Source organism: Anabrus simplex, chromosome 1 (assembly GCF_040414725.1).
Source record: "Anabrus simplex isolate iqAnaSimp1 chromosome 1, ASM4041472v1, whole genome shotgun sequence".
Lineage (NCBI taxonomy): Eukaryota > Metazoa > Arthropoda > Insecta > Orthoptera > Tettigoniidae > Anabrus > Anabrus simplex.
In genome coordinates, this window is record NC_090265.1 from 1299602251 (window position 1) to 1299622285 (window position 20035).

Genomic DNA, 20035 nt, shown 5'->3' on the forward strand with positions numbered 1-20035 from the left:
AATCGTTATGGAGATATTGGAACCACACTACCCCTGCTCTAGGAATCGGATAAAGAAACGAATGGCCGTAACCATGGCAACGTCAGCTTCCAGGATTCTACCAGCAGCGAGATTATGCTTGTATATTTGGGCATAGCTGCCAACCAAAACTGATACACATATGGCTTACTATTTGGAGAAAATAAAATGTTGTGTAAGACGCTCATAGCACTCCTTTGGGCGGGGATGGAAAGGGAGTGAAGTATAAAAATAATAGCCCCTCCGTAGTACTGCGACCAGCGGTTGCCGACGGCCTCCGTTTTTACGTACTGGCTTAGGTTTCAGCATTTTGCGGAGTCTGTTACCTATAGTTTGAACTATTTGCTATCAAATCATGGAGTAGTAGGATCACTGATGTTATTAGTGTCGATATTTTGGTCCACTTTTACGATCATTACCCATGACTTGATAAAATATTTCAACATTTATACTCAGATTCATTTTATGATGTGCGACATGAGTGACAACCTCTGAGAATTATAATTCTCGGTAATTATAGTAGTTTATTTTATGCATCGCATATTTCCTTGATCATTTGTAATAGTTACGAAATGTCGGATCAAACAAATACATTCAATAGTTTGTGGTACTATCTAGCGGCAGTATACTTCCATGACAAATAATTTCTACGTACTTAAGTAAATACACCAGTGATATAAATATCCGTTGAAGTCAGTCACACCGATAGTATGAATAACTAAAGCCAGTTTCTTATAACCCGTACGAAGAACGGGTACTTCTGCCAGTAATTATATATAATAAAGAGTTTTATCTGTATATTAATCAGAATTAAGAAAGAAGGCTATTTCTGTATCGGTCGTGTCCACAGACCGAAGGCAAAGCAATTTTTAATTTTCCGGTGTGTCTGTCTGTCTGTCTGTCTGTCTGTCTGTCTGTCTGTCTGTCTGTAGGCCTAGGAATGTACGCACACACGTGCATCACGAGAAGATGGCTGAACATAATTTAATGAAAATTGGAAAGTCGGGAGATTAGGCACTACAATGTAGACTATAAATAATTTCATTCATGCTTAGTGAACTGGTAGCTTAGGGGACGGCCTAAAATGTAATTCTCGAAATATCTATGTTATTAATTGTCCTACCGATAAATACCACTAAACAAAAGTCACAGAAAATACAATTTCCGATCATCTATGTCGTATACAGATTTTGTTTTTGTTTTTATTACTGGGTTAAACGTCACACTTAACAACACATCGAAGGCTTTCGTAGATAGATATGTAGTATTTGATAGGAGGGTATAGATATTTGAGAATTCAATTTTAGGCCGTCCCCTAAGCTACCAGTTCACCCAGCGTGGAAAAAAAAATCTCCTAGACTGTGTGCCTTATTCCTTAACCTTACATTGTGAGGCAGCGACCGTGGCCTTCATTAAGGTACAGCTCCAGCATTTGCCTGATGTGAAAATGGGACACCAAGGAAAACCATTTCAGGGCTGCCGACGGTGGATCGCATACAGTTTAACCATGCCGGCTTCCTTCCCACTCCTAGCCTTTTCCTCTCCCATCGACACCACAAGACTTAAAGCAAATTGTAAACAAAGCTGTGTAAGACATAAATGTTCGGAATTTGTATTCTCTATAACTTCGGTTATATAGTATTTGATAGGAGGGCATATATATTTGAGAATTCAATTTTAGGCCGTCCCATAAACTACAATTTCACCCAACGTGGAAAAAATCTAGACTGTGTGCGTTATTCCTTAACCTTACATACCGTTTTTCATTAAATTCTGTTGAGCTATTTTCCCGTTGCTCGGCGTTGATATGGACTAAGCAACACAAGTCTACAGTAAATTAATGAATATCTCTGTTATTTGGCATATACCTGATACCTGGAACTTCTTCACCGTTCCCTTCTGCCTCTCGGCGTCGGGCCTTCCATCGATCTTCGGTACTCGGTTCTGTCCCGTACCAGTTACCTTACTTCATTTGGTATTTTCCTCGGTATTTCACAGTTTCACTGACCATCTGATCCCAATTCATCCGTGGACGTCCCTTTCTTCTAGTTTCCTCACGTCTAGATTCAAGCACTTGCTTAGATTTCCCCTCAGCATCTATACGTACCCGGTAAGCAAACCATTTGAGTGACTTCTTGTCAATATGGACTTCAAATGTCCCCCCAAGCTCTTCTTTTACAGCTTCGTTCCCTATTTCTCTCTCTCCTAGTCTTGTTGACAACTTGCCCAACTCGTTACGTGTGCATATTACATTACCTGTGAGTAGTACCATAATGTGTGGATTACCGTGAGTCTACGCTACTTTTGATCAGTACCGCTACATAACAAATACCAAGATTCTACTTTACTAGCGATATGTACTATTATGAGGGGCCGATGACCTGGATTTGGACCCCTTTGGACAACAAACATCATCTGTTCAGGATTGTGCTTTAGAAGCAGTCCTTTGGTCAGTAATAATATTGTTTTACGATAGTTAGGGGGAATGTGCGGCATTGCGGATCGGATCCATTGACTGTTTTAAATTCATATTCATCCATTCATTCTTCCTCATCACGTTTGGAATTCTGGTCAGTGGATGATTTTGGACTTTTAAATTATCATTACATTTCGTCTCATTTCGTACCATTAGGGTGCGATGACCTAGATGTTAAGCCTCTTTAAACTAGCATCATCATCATCCTGCTATCTTTCTCAGGAACTTCCTTTCTTGTACTTCGAGGGCTGTCGGTGGGGTCTTCTTAGTTAGAGATAAGTACTTTGCTGCGTAGAGGACTGACAATGCAATAGTGTCTTAGTTTGACATTTATCGATAGATGTTTTGAGGCGTACATTTTTCTGCAGGCATGGTATACCTTGTCTAGTTTGATTCGCCTTTGTTCGAGAGCAGTAGTTTCACCGAGGTCTTCCCAAATCCACTCTCCAAAGTATTTTACAGTTTAGGCTCTTTTGATTGATTACAAATGTACTATGTGTTTGTCATGCTCAGTATGTTCTGTACCAAAAAAAAGATAGCATTTTTATAACGCCCTTTATTCCTTTTCTGAATAAATGCAACGATTGTGTGTCTGTGAAGAACTGTGAAAATGAAGACCAGTGTGCCTAGTCATTTAAAACATACTGTACATAGGTGTATTTTATTCTGCATTAAATCACTTTTACGTCTTTGGTGTTACTGAACTCCATTTCTCTATTTACGGTAGTAACCTGCCCCAAAATAAATACAAGTATCAGAATGTCCTCGGCTTATAAGATCGTAACTGTCATGAGGGTACCACTGATGTCAAAAGTTCGGGAATCTCTGGTATGTGGTGTTATAGAGTTCAAAGCGAACATCTTTACACGGGTTGGGTTTGAATTGAGGTTCTACAGTATACAACTATTGTAACTATGGTGCGAAATCGCGAGGGTGGGGGGTGGAGGGCTTTTCCCCCACCGATGACTTTGTCAAAGACCCCCCCCCATTAAAATTGCCCAGGGGGGATTCTTTCATTATAAAATGAGGAAAATTTAACACATATATTACTGAAATCAGTGTGTTTTGCTGTGCATATTTTCATAAAAAACATCAACAATAATGCACATAAGATAGAAATAATAGGATGACTGCCAGGCATTGAGCAATAAAACAACGTAGCGATAGCAACTCCGCACATGCAGCCTGTTGTTCATGTTTCACTCTGGAAAGTCCATCTGAAACCCAGGAATAATTTTCCATGTAACATCATTCTTGTTATAACAAGAGAATTCAAACCAAAACATTTTAAATTTACATTTTTCAGGGGGAGGGTGTAATTTACTTGCAAGGGAATGATATACCCCCTCCGCGGCCGGTTACTGCTTGAAATAAACACTAGTAGTTAAGCCCTATGATCCTTCTCCCCCACCATTTTTTCCTATTTCGCACCCTGCGCCATACATTGTTTTATACAGTAATGCAGAGTGCGACTGACTCTTCTTCTTGTGTTCCAGGCTCAAACTGGAGTGCGAGAAGCTTGCGAGCGAGAAGACTGAGATGCAGCGCCACTACGTCATGGTGAGTAACTTGAACACTTACACTCCCTGCGACTAGGCCTACTGGTTTTTGTGGCTTGTGATGGCTCAGTAATTTATCTGCTTCGTGTTGTCCATCGTTGGTTCTGTCTAAGGATGCCAAAGTTCGATACTTCGCGGTTCTCTTGACATAATAATGGATATTATGTACTAATTGAAATTAATGCAGATTAGAAGTAAGAAAGTAATCAGGGTGGCCAGAAATGTCAATATTTAGCTGATCGTCTCATCGTTCCGAGAAGAACGGTTAAGGACCGATTGAACCATCTACTGGTAAACTAAATGAAAGGAGTGTAAACCACCTGGTGCTTGGACATGCGTGCTATCGCCTCGGCGGAAGAGCTATAGGTAGTTACCCGGAACTAGACACCGATATAACGGGGTTGGCTAGACTGATTTTCAGCGATTTTTCTCTTTCGACTGACGTGCTGTCTGTCATCAGATGTATGAAGATACAATAGTTTTAATTTTCCTGTACCTGCATCAGCTGATTATCACCGAAATGCACAACTAGGGAAATTTGTAGTGTTACGGACGACGATTTTCGTCAAGCTTTCATGAGGTTAATTTATGTGGGTTCAAAATCAATACCTATTTGGACTTAAAATCTTGAGATTTTAACGTTTACATTTTCATACACCCGTTATAAACCATCATGTAAGCCAAAGCTTCGGCAAGCGTTCTCGTAGTAGTGTGGTGAAGGCGGTCGCTCCGAAATAGAAGGTGCGCATGTTCGAGTCCCAGTTAACCCATCTCTTTTTAATTTTAATTCAAATTTATTTTGGTTCCCTGTCGTTCATTTTACCTCCATGTCGGTTACGTGCTTCCATATTTATATAGATCTTCCTTACAGAGTTACTGCCTTTGAGCATTCTGTCTGCAAGCTTCTGTGAATTAAATTAATGCCTCCACGATCCAACTAGCTCTGCGACCACATTTAGCTCTATATGCTTCCTTTTATCGAAGTCTGTATTGTTACGGACAATAATTTACATCAAGCTTTAGTGAGGTTCAAAATTAATACCTATTTGGACTTGAAACATCGAGATTTTAACGTTTAACTTTTCATACGTCAGTTATAAGCCGCCACGAAAGTAATAACTTTCTATAAGTATAACATAGATCCTCCGTGGCTCAGGCGGCAGCGCGCCGGCCTCTCACCGCTGGGTTCCGTGGTTCTAATCCCGGTCGCTCCATGTGAGATTTGTGCAGGACCGGTCTTTTGATTTGACTCCCGTAGGCAACTTGCGCATCGTGATGAGGATGAAAGGATGATGAAGACGACACATACACTCAGCCCCTGTGTCAACAAAATTAACCAATGATGGTTAAAATTCCTGACCCTGCCTGGAATCGAACCCGGGACCCCTGTGACCAAAGGCCAGCACGTAACTATTTAGCCATGGAGCCGGACATATATATAGATGTCGAGTCGTCAGTCCAGTGACTGGTTGGATCCGCAACAGCTCTACTATCAGCTACCTTAGAAAGCCTATGATCCAATGAACGTTCTTGGCGGTACTAGAAAAATGAGGAGTGAGTTAGTTTTTCGGACTTTCCTCTTCGAGCCGGAAGATGCTATTACATATAAGTCTGCTTAGCCCACTGAGTTGTATGCACATTCTCACCCTACGAGTGAAACTTTCTCAGTCGCAGGAATTGGCTGCAAAAGAAATGGCATTACCAGCATCATTCATACTTCAATCTCTTTCGTATTGTCGAAGCCAAAGAGAAGGCTGACGCGTCTAAGAGAGCAACAAAATGTCTCCAACCCATATCAGGAGATACCGTGCACTGCAAACACTATTTCTCACCGCAGATGAACCCCGGCTTTGTACCTCTATCATTAACTCTAAATTATTCATTTAGATCAGGGCCTCTCAAACGCCCAAAATCTCACGCGTGCAAACTGAGGCGCAGAGGTCCTGTGCACTGTGCATAGGTCCCACTCGGCTAAGCAAGGACCAACGCTTCGTCTCTGGGCTACTCGGCTAAGCTCGGCTTAACTCGGCTTAACTCGGCTCAATTCGGCTCGGATTTGGAGAGCTACGGGGCAGGTGAGGAAGAGGGAAACAGGCGGAACGGGCGAGACAGGCGTGGGGAAAGAGAGAGACAGCGCTATTGCTCCAAATCGAGGAGTGGGGGTCTACACTCTGGTCAACCAAGCGAAGTCGTCTTTTGCACCGTGCACATTGCACCCTGAGAGGCCCTGATTTAGATGGTGACTCCGTGCTCCGGCTGTCAGTTCAGAAACTCTACCACTTTTAATCCCTGAAATAAAATACAATGAATAATTATTTTAAAAATAATCAAATGACCGCATGGCACTACGTCCCTGATGGATCATTACCTACCGGGTGACTGTTGTTCAGCCCGAGGGTCTGCAGATTACGAGGTGACGCGTGGACAGCACGACGATCTTCTCGTCCGTTATTCTTGGTTTCCTAGACCGGGGCTGCTATCTCACCGTCAATAGGTGCTCAATAGTTCTCACGTAGACTGAGTGGACCTCGAACCAGCCCTCGGGTAAAAGGTCCTTACCCTACACCGTGAGGTCGGCTCAAGAAAAAGACGTTCTCTTCAGCTACTGTTTGTCTTAAAAGCAGCCAGAGTGCCGAAATTTTTATCCAGAAAGGGCGTCCTATAACATGCCAATAATTAAAACACGCATTTAAGCACACTTAAATACCAACAGACTGCTCTGGGATTCGATCCCCATCGCTGAGCATGGCAGGCGGCCCGCCAAACAACTACAGCCAGACCTTCCTGTGAGTAATGTCCACCATGTTAATTGCAGTTGAATGATTTATTTATTCTTCTTCTTCTTAATCTGTTTACCCTGCAGGGTTGGTTTCTCCCTCGGACGACTCAGCGAGGGATCCCACCTCTACCGCCTCAAGAGCGTGAGACATTGGGTCGGTGGATACAACCTGGGAGAAGGACCAGTACCTCGCCCAGGCGGTCTCACCTGCTATGCTGAACAGGGACCCTGTGGGGGGATGGTGAGATTGGAAGGGATAGACAAGGAAGAGGGAAGGATGCTACCGTGGCGTGAAGTTAGATACCATCCCGGCATGTGCCTGGTGAAGTGGGAAACCACGGAAAACCACTTCTAGGATGGCTGAGGAGGGAATCGAACCCCCTATACTCAGTTGACCTCCCGAGGCTGAGCTGGACCTCGTTCCAGCCCTCGTACCACTTTTCAAATTTCGTGGCAGAGCCGGGAATCGAACCCGGGCCTCCGGGGGTGGCAGCTAATCACACTAACCACTACACCACAGAGGTGGACATGATTTATTGCTTGTCTCAAAATTGTAGAGTAAAGAAGAAAATGCGTTGAATACTCCCGTTGTCGTCATTCTTTCTTCATTCCGAGCTACGAACTACTTCCAGCCGTACTGTGCAGACATAAGAGTAATAGAGAGAGCCGGAATTTTGTCTGTACTGTTCTTAAGTGTTTTTCTTCCTTATTTACGAAACGGTCTTCGCTTAGTAAATATTTTATTTGACCTTCTCGTCGACTGAACTACAAGGTCTGAAACAGGTGCTACAAATCACACTTCTGTATGAAATTCGATTGAGGACTTGCATTCCCGAGTCATTTCACCTCCATGTTGACCTTCCTTGCTCTGTTATAGAAACTTTCATGACTCAGGCTTGTATCTTTTATTGAAACACTGCTTGGTGAATCATTTTTCAGGAGGTCGTAATAATTCATGCTTTGTGCATTAATGTGTTATCAAAATGTAACTGGAACGCCACCTTCGGTGAGTCATTTTCTGTTTAACAGGCTCGATCTGCGCAGTAGATTGGCTGGGTAGGGCAGCTGACTTGCTGTGCTTTAAGGTTAAAGGAACCGAGCTCGATAGCTGCAGTCGCTTAAGTGCGGCCAGTATCCAGTATTCGGCAGATAGTGGGTTCGAACCCCACGGTCGGCAGCCCTGAAAATGGTTTTCGATGGTTTCCCATTTTCACACCAGGTAAAAGCTGAGGCTGTATCTTAATTAAGGCGACGGCCATAAGACCTACCTGTGTGGGTGCTACGTAAATCAACCTGTAAAAACGTTTAAGGGATAGAACCTTGGCACAGCCGATTGGCATTCCAAGAGTGCTTAGATGCATGAGACCCGTGCCCGTAAATGAACTGACACGTTCAATAAATCCCTTTTCGTATTAGATTGCCAAATCCATCGACAGTCAAGCTCCAGTTATCCGAACAGTGCGGCATATTATTGTCCAATTGTGGAGCAGGCTATTTACGAAAATAGAGATGAGATGAAGTTCACACTAGGAACACCTTTTGAAGAGATCTTCCCATCGTACCATGCCAATTTCATACTGAAATGAACGATGGATGCAAAACTACCGGGAGTTCATTAACGTATTACTGCGAAGCCTTCTACCTCGCGCCCCGAGATACCTTGAAAGTAGACAGCAGACGGCATTGGTACGACTATAACCATGGCGACTTGAATAATTTCAACGATTATTTCAGAAAAATATCCGACTTCGATTCCTTTTGAGTGCCGTTTAACGCCTATCAACTTACGAGGACCGATCTGCAGTGGTGTAGTGTCTGTAGCCACACGCCGTTTGAGGATGAGAACACTTAAGTCCAGCAATTTCAACCTGGGCAATTGTGCCTTTGGTGTTTTGGCACGAATAATTTTCTGTCCGTTTTAATCCAAAGAGGTGCTAGGAAATCCCGGTGGGCTCTTCGTCAATCTTATCTCGAATAATTTTTTTGCTAAGGGCTTTACGTCGCACCGACACAGATAGGTCTTACGGCGACGATGGGATAGGAAAGGCCTAGGAGTTGGAAGGAAGCGGCCGTGGCCTTAATTAAGGTACAGCCCCAGCATTTGCCTGGTGTGAAAATGGGAAACCACGGAAAACCATCTTCAAGGCTGCCGATAGTGGGATTCGAACCTACTATCTCCCGGATGCAAGCTCACAGCCGCACGCCTCTACGCGCACGGCCAACTCGCCCGGTATATCTCGAATAATAGCTTGGATAATTGCTAATATCATATCGGTACCTACATAACCAACAGACAAATTTTAGTACGCGTGAAATACAGGATGCAAATGAATGTGATACAGTACTCTAACTCCTGGACTGAATATGAACATGAACTACCATGCATCCACAGTCAATGATTACTTGTCTCCTTCGGAAAGTAGAGCCTTCGGTTATTGTGGTTACTTCTGTATATATGTTGAACACTAATAAATTATTCATTATGGTTTGTTTTTGTACATTATATAAAACAGATTTATGAGGAAGACAGGCACGTCAGTAGCGAGAGTGACTGCTGGTACAAACAGGCGGGAACAATGGTAGGAAGGTACCAGCAATCAGATAAGGCTAAGTGCCTGTTTTACCATCTGTTAGTACACTGGATGAACAATGCAGCAACTTGCAAGGTCTAGATATTATATTAATCTGAGATATGACAAGGTATGTCTAATCACAACAGTGGCTCAAATGTTGACGACAGTAATAATAATAATAATAATAATAATAATAATAATAATAATAATAATAATAATAATAATAATAGTATGATGTCCGCCTCCATGGCGTAACAGTTAGCGTTATTAACTGCCGTCCTCGGGGACACGGGTTCGATTCCCGGTAGTGCCATAGATTTAAGAATGACTGGAGGGCTGGGTTAAAATGGTGCATGGTGCTCACCTCCATTGGGGTGTGCCTAAAAGGAGCTGCACCACTTCGAGACGAGGCCAAGAGTTTGTTGTTGACGATAATTTATTATATCATCATCATCATCATCTACTTTCTGGAAACGCACAACGTTTACAGATCAGCTCCATGATTATCACTGAAAAGATCAATGCTATCAAGAAAGTCATTCATGAGCCCAGCCTGCAAATGCGAATTTGTTCCACTCAATACAAATCAGTGTTGCCGAGTCTACGCAGTGACCTGACCTATGTTGTGTGCTACGTAGAACACGGCAGTGAAATTACGGCCCTCGAAGTTGATTTGGTAGATAGTTTTATTTGCTTCTCGAAGTATCCCATAGTTTACCATTCAGGTAGCTGAAATTTAAGCTGTTGGTAGCGTTGCCCGAAAGTCATCGAAAGGAAATTGCCTTTTACATGACGGGTAAATTACCTCAATGGATAAAGCTATGCGTATACACTATTTGCGAGTTCACTATTCTCCTCCATTCGTGTCACATGAAGCCTTCACCGAAACCGGTTTATACACACAGCGTCATCCATCGAGTTTGTTCCTACTAGTAACTTAGGACCTGTCACAGGTAATTTAAGTAACTAGGCAGATAAGTAAGAAAGACCAAATACCAGAGAAAATAGAGACGATATTCTCTCGGAGATTTGCTCCTTTCTTTCGCTCTTCGATGGATGCGCTATCTGGACCACAAGACCCAGCGTGAAATATTTTAATCTACCTAAGAAATGGATCAGTAATCATGGTTTCACTCACTCTTAAAGCTCTAATCCTGCAAGAAGATCGAAAGGACAGAAATATGTATACGACGTAGCACATAATAATAATAATAATAATAATAATAATAATAATAATAATAATAATAATAATAATAATAATAATAATGCTTTAAGCCTCCGTGGCTCAGACGGCAGCGCGTCGGCCTCTCACCGCTGGATACCGTGGTTCAAATCCCGGTCATTCCATGTGAGACGTGTGCTGGACAAAGCGGAGGCGGGACAGGTTTTTCTCCGGGTACTCCGGTTTTCCCTGTCATCTTTCATTCCAGCAACACTCTCCATTCTCATTTCGTAGCATCTATCATTCATTAATATATCACTTTGGGAGTGGCGACCCCATCGTAATAACAGCCTATATATGAGTCATTCATTACATCCCTGACCCGGTCACTGACTGGAAAACAGGTTGTAGGTTTTCATTCATTTTCATTTTCAATAATGCTTTACGTCCCACTAACTACTTTTACGGTTTTCGGAGATGCAAAGGTGAAGTGCCAGTAAATCTACCGACACGAGGCTGACTTATTTGAGAACCTTCAAATACCACCGGACTGAACCAGGATCGAACCTGCCAAGTTGGGGCTAGAAGACCAGCGCCTCAACCGTCTGAGCCCCTCAGCTCGACATAATCATTGCAATAAAAGGGTGAAAGTTGTACGACGTATAATAACGAGTCTCATCATAATTATCTGGCACCTTTGAATGAAGTCGAGGGATATTTCTCAGAATTATTTGGGCCTGCTAATGATACGAAATCTTTGGACACCTCTTTTCAAACCAGTAATAGCGTTCCTAATGCCCTAGTGTTATCGGAGGAGGATGTGAACACAGCCCTTTCTGGTATGCGTGTACACATCCCGGCTGTAATAAAATTTCGGTGAGAGTTTTGAAGTATTTAAAAGCAGGCAAATTCATCGGATTGTTAGGTCTGCGATCATCCGTTTTGGAGTGGTTCCCACAAAGTTTAAAAAAGGAAGAACTATTATTATCTTCAAAGGTGGTGACCCACTTGATCTGAAAAATTGTAGGCCTATAACCATTTTCTCGGTTACTAGAAGAATAAATTGAACGTGTGTTAGATAAGATGCTTAGCAGTTTCCTAAGCTTTTCTTGCCATCAGAGAGGTTTCTTAGATGTAACGAAAGCCTTCGATCTCGTAGGCCACGAGCACATTAGCAGATCTTTAGGTTCCTCTGATATACCTGAGAATTTAAATGTGAAATTACTAATCGACAGCAGGATCCAGAACAAAGGCAATCCCATTAAATAGGGGCGTTCCGCAGCGCATCCCTCTGTCGCCAACTCTGTTCAACCTAGCAATAGACGGAATAATTAAGGAGCTTACCGACCACGAGATTTCTGATTTATATGGGTTTTCAGTAGTTCATGGATTAAGCAAGCTATCTTGTTTTACTTTTGCGGATGAGCTAGCTCTGATGGGAGATAATGAAACCAGAATAAGCAACTCATTCAACTTGCATAAAGCTGTTTGGCATCCAGTGGTCTAAATACAAACCCAGCAAGGAGTAAATTAATTAGTCTCTAAAACAGCAGTCTTGCTCTAGAAGTGAAGCTTCCACGGTGTATAGAATTATTTGGTTCTTTTTGCGGGTTGAACCGTGTTGTTGTTTTCTGTATATTCCGTATAGTTTGCTGCCCGCCTGGGAGACTGATTACCTCGGATCGAGTAGGGATATTTCAGTCGCCTTGACAAAGAATAGTGCAATGTATTCGAAACGTCGGCAAACAGAAAACAACAACACGGTTCAACCCGGTAAAAGAACAAAATAAGGTAGTCTTGCTGTTAAAGTTACCACCGCAGATAGCTCTATTATACACTCTTTGACAAATAGTGACGAACGCATAGGATATCTTGGCGTTAACTTTTGTGATGAAATTGTCTTTGATGAAGCTCATAAAATACCTGAATATAAACATCAACAAATTTTGTAGTTCGCCTTCGCCGAGACCTGATCAGAAACTCTCCATCACCAATTAGTATATTGGCCAAGTCTCATATATCCCCTGCAGTATGCGCCATTAAATGAGATCGAAAATAGCTTTATAGATGTTAAGTTACTGAGAGACGCTGTGACGACTGTCCAGATGGAATGATCTGTGCTCTAAGAAGTTGTCGCGGACTGGGTCTTGCGAAAGCTAAATAAAAAGCTTCCTGTTAACACTTCATCTGTAACCGTGTGCTTCGCATCAATAATGTCCACCTCCACTCTGTCAGAGACTTGCGGAGTGAGAGGAAATCTGTATTTGGCGTTTCAAATATCAACGAAGCTGATAACAACAATTGGCCTTTTTTTTTTTCTTCTTAAGCATCCCATCCATGGAGTCGTTAACGCATTCTGCACTGTTGCATTTTCCTTCCTTGAAGTATGATTCCAAACAGTTCTTTATTTGTGTATACAATTTTTGTTTCCAAACTATAACATCTGCTAGGGCTTTTGTAAAATTAAAGATCCTTGTGCTCGCACACAGTACGTGTGCTGATGTACTTATGAAAATATATTCAGGGTGTTACGGAAAATTTATGGGCATAATAAACCCAATAATGTAAGGGATGATCCGTCATCCATGTTTTCCTAAACCCTTTAGTTAATCGCCCGGTGTCACTGGTTCATACCTCTTGCGACGTACTGTAATTCTCTGAATTCGCAACAGAACGTTAGCGGTGAAGAGTATTAATATTAGCATTCAAAATTCCCAGGAAAATGCATGGCGTACGCAGAAATTATCAGAATCCCTTCTAGTGAACGGAATACAGACATGACTAAGGAATGCACGGTATCAGCCGTTTACATGTGCTATGCAGTTGGCAAGCAATACAGTAGCGTGCGTTGCGTCACTCAACATATGCAGGGGGAGGGAGTGGACAAGCGGGGCTTCGGGAAATACAAATTGAAATAAACATTACCTGTAAGTTTTCACGTTTTTGCCCTGCGCCGCGTGAAACACACTACAAAAATGAAATGATATAAAATATATTAATGTTCACAGCATGTACGATACATAAACAATTAACAGAATTCAGTTATCACTGAACATATCTCCTTAACCTGGATCCGCCCAAGATTGAATTTTTTGAGAATAAAATTGTAACTTTTAGCGTTGGATACAGTGCGCGCGGTTACAATAATAAGAGTCCAAGAAGACTGTGTAGTTTGCCGTGCCATATATGGCACGCTGGGCGGATTCAGGTTAATGGCCTAAAGACTCTATAAAGTTGAACTGGGAAGGAAATCTAAATAACGTAAAGAGGATATTTGGCGTTAATAGTGGTGTACATTTCCGATTCACACACATCAGATCACAATAATAACGTACGAATCTACCTAGGACTTAGTTTTATTAGCGTCTATCCAAGTATACTCTGTTCTAAACAGCCTTTAATATCTGTCAATACCACAGGACGTGCTTGCAATCTTTACTTTTATTACATAAGTTATGTTACATGAGTATGCTATTTCAGTGATTATTTTGTAATGTGACGAACTTTGACATGCACGAAATGTACTGTGTTTAACGACATGCTTCATAAAACCAAGGCACTGTACTCACCCGAAACCGGCAGGAGTTTTACTACTATTATTCCATGTTTGTGCGCCAGTCGATTCAGGATGCCTTAGCGCAGGATACTAATAATAATAATAATAATAATAATAATAATAATAATAATAATAATAATAATAATAATGAGAATAAAGACGCTATATTGTCCGGGAATGATGATCATGTGTTGCTCAGTGATACGCCGCCAGTACTAGTAAGGTTGCATGTGAGTAAGCGGCACGTGAGCAGTATACTACGGTAGTGCACCGACCAACGTTATCAAGCAAGACGGCTTGACCGGCTACACGCTGCATAGGCTGACACAGAAGTTGTTCACGATTGAACTTACATTTCTTTGTCGATTTTCTGGTGAGCTTTCACTAGGAGGAAATAAAAAACGTCACAGATAGATTTTTGTTTCAGAACACTATATCATCTTACAATTTCCGTAACTTATTTTCAGACACCTTGTATAGTAAGTGTCTTTATTCGTGGCGAAGTTAGGGTTCAAGGACCTCTCTTACGCTTAACCACAACATTAAACAATAATGTAACAGAAGTAGAAGAAGAAATTACAACAAAACATGAAGAAATAATGCACTAGGCTAATAAGAGAAATAACTGTAGAAAGTGCATGACAATTTAAATGAAGATAATACCAGCTATAAAACTAACAGTAGTAATAATAAAGGAAATACGTCAAACTTATGACTAGCAAATGCATTTCTAATTTTTAGGAAAATGTGCTAATTAATGATCTCATTCACACTTCACACGTCAGACAAGTCAGCTAGAAGCATTCGGCAATCCATTTTAAATCCCCTACGAAAATGCAAATTTCTTATGTTAGCAGGAAGGGTATTCCATAGCCTAGCGGTAGTGACTACGAAGGAACGATTGTAAGCCCTGGAATGACTGACAGATATAGTTAGAGGAGCCAAATCGAGTATCGTGGTTATGATAGGAGAGAGAATTAAAGTTTTATGGAAAGTAATTCGGTATACCTGAGTTTAGAAATCCACGCAGAAGGGATAGCATGTGGAGAATACGGCGCTCGTACACACGGAGCCATGACAACTCCCTACAATAAGATGAAATGTGAGAATCATATCGCATCTTAAATATAAATCTAATGTGGATGTTTGAACTCCGTTCGAGCATTTCATTACTATCTTGAGATATGGCCGTAAGCACAGTGTCGCAGTGGTGTAGAACAGGTAAGATTAGGGATTGTACCAGCTGTATGTGCATAGTTTATAGTAGAATAGCGTTTGTGAGGAAAAAGTGATTTCTGAATTTTACGGCATGTAGTTGTCACTTGTTCAGTCCAATTCTGCGTCTGTCTTTATAACACCTAAGTTTCTTATTGAGTACAAGAGGGCACGACAGCATTATTTAACATAATCGGGGGTTCATGTCTACTTTTCCACAAGTTTTAACAAGTTCTTTCGGTACCAAATATTATAGTCTGAGTTTTGTTAGGATTTATTACCAAGCTGTTATTTTTGTCATAGTCACGAGTCGTCGTAACTCGAAATGTACTGTCAGTGGGTACACGTATGTCGTGTGCATATGAATGAAGATCATGTGCATGGTACTTGCTATATTTCAGTCTGTCCCCTTTGTCAATCAAGCTAATTTTAAATACAAATGGGCCCAAACCCGATTGCTGCGAGACGCTTGTTGACTTGTTATGCCATTTGAGTACATTGCCCCCACTGAAATGAAATGTCGTATGGCTTTTAGTGCCGGGATATCCCAGGACGGGTTCGGCTCGCCAGGTGCAGGTCTTTCTATTTGACTCCCTAGGCGACCTGCGCGTCATGATGAGGATGAAATGATGATTAATACAACACATACACCCAGCCCCCGTGCCGTTGGAATTAACCAATTAAGGTTAAAATCCCCGGCCCGGCCGGGAATCGAACCCGGAACCCTCGGAACCGAAGGCCAGTACGCTGACCGTTCAGCCAACGAGTCGGACGTTGCCCCCACTGATACTCGCATTCAGTGAGGTGGGAGTTAAATTAAGAGATGCCCCATTGAAGTTGAGAGATAACTGTGTGAAAGGCACTGGTTAGGTCTAGTAGTGTTGCTACAGTTACATATCCTTGGTCAGTTGCCTGATATCGTCCGTAACTCGCAGGAATGCTGTTGCGGTGCTACGTCCTTTTTTAACGCCGGTTTGAAAAGGGTCAAGGAGGGAATTCTGGGTCGGGTATTCAATGATTTGTGCATGCATCGGACGTTCGAGTGCTTTCGAAAGAGGTGGGAGACTGGGTATTGGGCGGTATTTTGATGGAAAATCCAAGGTAGTGTTTTGGGGGATAGGTCTTATTAATGTGTCTTTGCAAACGTCCATTGGTCAGGCAGTAGTTGAATATATAAGTATTGGCAGACAGTTCCGGTAATGTCTTTTCATTAATTTTATTGAGATAACATCATTACCTACAACATTGGAAGTGATAAGCGCACAGTACACGTGTAACATTATTTGCACTACCGGTGCGGAAAGAGAACTGGTCGCGCTCGGAACGGCATGCGGAACTTGTGGCGTTAACCGGTAATGGACCCGGTCCTACTTTGGGCTGAGAAAATAAGTTATTTAACGTATCTAGAGATATGGTGGGGATGTGCTCACCTATGGCCTTACGCATACCCGAAGATCGTAGCTTCTTCCAGGTTTGTGTTAAATTATTATTTGCCGCTAATTGCTGAAAGTAGTGGCATTTACTGTTTATAATTAGCTGTTTAACATTTTTCTTAATTTTCCTTTATTGCTCGAAGTCCTCTTTGACACGCGTTCGTCTGTATTGTCTATACCAACTGTCACGGCTGGCCATAGCAGAACTTATCTCGGTTGTCAGCCAGGGAGAAGGAGTCAGGTAGATCTATGAAGTTGTTACGGATGAAACACAGTCTCTTTTATCGCTGTAATTTATTTCAGGATGACCACCTCCCCCCCCCCCCCCTCACACACACAATTCTATTCAGCCATGAATGACCGCACTCACTACGTGTTGTCTATTTACAAGTCTTTACCCCTTCACACAGTAGGGAGTCCGGGTCGTTGGTATTACCTGAGACGGTTAATCCTTATTGACAGACTCGCATTACTTTCACTTCTCGTCCAAGTCCAGTTACCCCATACAGCAGCTGCATACAAACAGCTAGGTTTGAACACAGGGCTACTGGCCACAAAATATACGATGTCTGTTGCTTGGTTCTACTCCAGAAAAAGTCCAGTAATTCACACAGTCAAGTACAGTAAACAAGTAAACAGTGACAACTATACAGCAACAGCTCAACAGTGCTAACCAGCAGCGCAATACTCCTCACAACCATGTTCCAATTACGCTCACGATAGCTACCCCAGTCGCTAACTCTAAGACGGTCCTCAGTCCACGGAAGTACATACACACGCGCGCGCGCGTGCCGTATTCCGTTCTGTACGCGACGAAACTCCAACTCCGGTGGGACACTGACGACAACTAACACCAGTATAGACGTCTTCAGCCCAGCTACGCACTAGACACTCCGACGCAACAACTCCTCGTTCAGACTCCGGTGGGACACTGACAGCAGCCAACACTACTTACAGCCGTCCTCAGACCAAGCACCGAACTCCAACGCTCGCCCCCAACTCCGTTTCGACTGACTGTTCGCGGCTAACCTCCTTTTTATAATTCGGTTGATGAATACTGGAATATTCGCGAAGTGACTAGAGACGGAACATTCTCGTTGCACCTCTCAGAAACGCACGAGGAAACCGGACAAAGGGAATGATACACGGAAAGGCCGGCCATACCTTCCAGGTCGGCTGGGAGCTCTCCGGTCGTCTGCTTCAAGTCCCTTTCAGGAAGAACCGAAAGGGGCTGGCACGTAACACAGCGCTATTTTTTCGCTGCGTATACTGACAGTTTGTTTCGTTGCGTCTTTATTCCCGCGACAGACGTGGTCTTCCTCGTAACTTCTCGATCGAATGTTTGACATTCATACGCTCTTTGCTTGGTTTACTATACCCGTTGCTTAGTTTTCTTCATGTTCTTGTTGAATTAATTCCATTATTTTGTTCAAGATAACGGGATCAAATTTGGGCTTCTCACGACTGTTAATAGTTAGAGTGGACGTTAAGTAAAACGAAGCCACTAACTACCCTACGCAGGCTGTCAGAGAGAGAGAGAGAAAGGTGTTCTAATATGCATTGCATTATGTTTTGTGTGCCAGCCGCCGTAGTTCAGGTGCTAAGGCGTCGTTTTGTTTCTGGACTTCCGTTCCCGTTCAGCTGCTCGTTCGGGCCCAGCTTTGCGCATGGGTATGTGTGTTGTACTATTGTGTATTATCTTCAATCATCTGCTGTGTGTTCAGTTGTTCTCGTATATCCATACTAAACTCCACAAATGAATACAAATTGAAGTATCGAATTTAGATAAGCTTTTTTTTTTTTCTTTTCTCATGATTTGAAATAAGTAGCCATTCTGTGCTATTCCTTTGTGCTTTAAGCCATCTTGAGTATTGCACACATGTTCGTTTCACAAAAGTTTTAGAAATATTGTCATCGATATTTTGTTCTCAGGTGGATTTGTAAGTATTGGAAGAAGTCCGTATTCTGTTTATGAGTTATTGCTAGTTGATGGATGTCCGTTTTAATACAGTTTTATTTTCTGCTTTCAGTATTACGAAATGTCATATGGCCTCAACGTCGAAATGCACAAACAGGTAAGTTGGCTTATCTTTCAGATGTTATGTATTGAAGACTAGGGGATCTTTGGCATGTGTCCTTTCAAGTTGGCACCATACTGATAATTCTATGGCTTGTGTATAAAATGTCAATGAAAAGTGCGTTCTATTTCGCGAAACGTTCTGATGATGCTAGTGTTCGGATTCTGCAGCGCCTAGAGCAGAGGTGCTAAGCTGCGCGTCCGTTGAAGCTAGCCCAATGCGGCCAGGTTGGCGTGACGTAAATACGGGCAGCTTACGTAGCAAGCATACGTCACAGTGGAGAGAGAGAGAGAGAGAGAGAGAGAGAGAGAGAGAGAGAGAGAGAGAGAGAGAGAGAGAGAGCACACTTTGCAGGGAAGGGAGCAGTCATGTTCGATTTTGATTACGAAGCTCACGTCCACTACCCAGCGAAATGCTGATTGGGGTACAGTATTTTTTTTAAACACGCTATAATTGCAAGAAAAGTAAAATTCCTGTAATTCGTTAAGCAAAATGTAATATAATTACATGATTCAACAAGTTTACTCCTTGATTTTGCACAGTGTTGTAGTGTTGCGTTGTGAGACTTACCCTGTCAACTGAATTTCTGGAAAGAGTATTTAAAACCTAACAGGGATCCGACGTTAATATTTAACCTCTAAATGGCGAGGGAATTTCATTACGAGTGAGTTGCAAGTTTAATGGTAGATTTTTAAGGTAGAATTTTGAGTTTGCATAGAGCTTGAGGAAGAGAGATGAAGCTTTGAAAATTGGATTGGACACAGATATTTACTATCCAAGATTGAAGTACAACAAAAATGTACATGTATCTACCAAATAGATGTACAGTATGCCTTAAAATAAATAATCTAACTGATTTTATTCCCGGTAAGCATGATTGGATTGTTGATGAGTTTATCAGATAATTTAAACCCGAACAACCCCACCTTAACCCGCTATTAGAAAAGTTTCTAAAGCACCTCTTCAAATGTAATAGTGAAAATTGTAATTCATTACGTACATTATTATAACAATATTTGAGGTTGTAGGCCTAACTCTTTGTTGTATCCGGTCAAAATACATAACCTGCAATGAACGTAAATAACTTATTTCGTACAACGTAAATTGAAAATGACGTGGATTTCTGTCCTCTTTCTTTCGGTATCGCCGCAGTGATCGAGAATGGCTGGGAGAACTTCACCGAACC

General features: G+C 42.1%; 1 protein-coding gene across 2 annotated transcripts in view; it reads left to right on the forward strand.

The window, feature by feature from the left end:
- The window catches only part of gro (groucho), a 628688-nt gene that overhangs the window by 320553 nt on the left and 288100 nt on the right, over positions 1-20035 (forward strand). For both annotated transcript variants that reach the window (XM_067137706.2, XM_067137707.2), the window contains exons 3-4: positions 3991-4054; positions 18802-18846. In XM_067137706.2, the coding sequence (XP_066993807.2) occupies positions 3991-4054; positions 18802-18846 (109 nt within the window). The remainder of the gene's footprint in view (positions 1-3990; positions 4055-18801; positions 18847-20035) is intronic.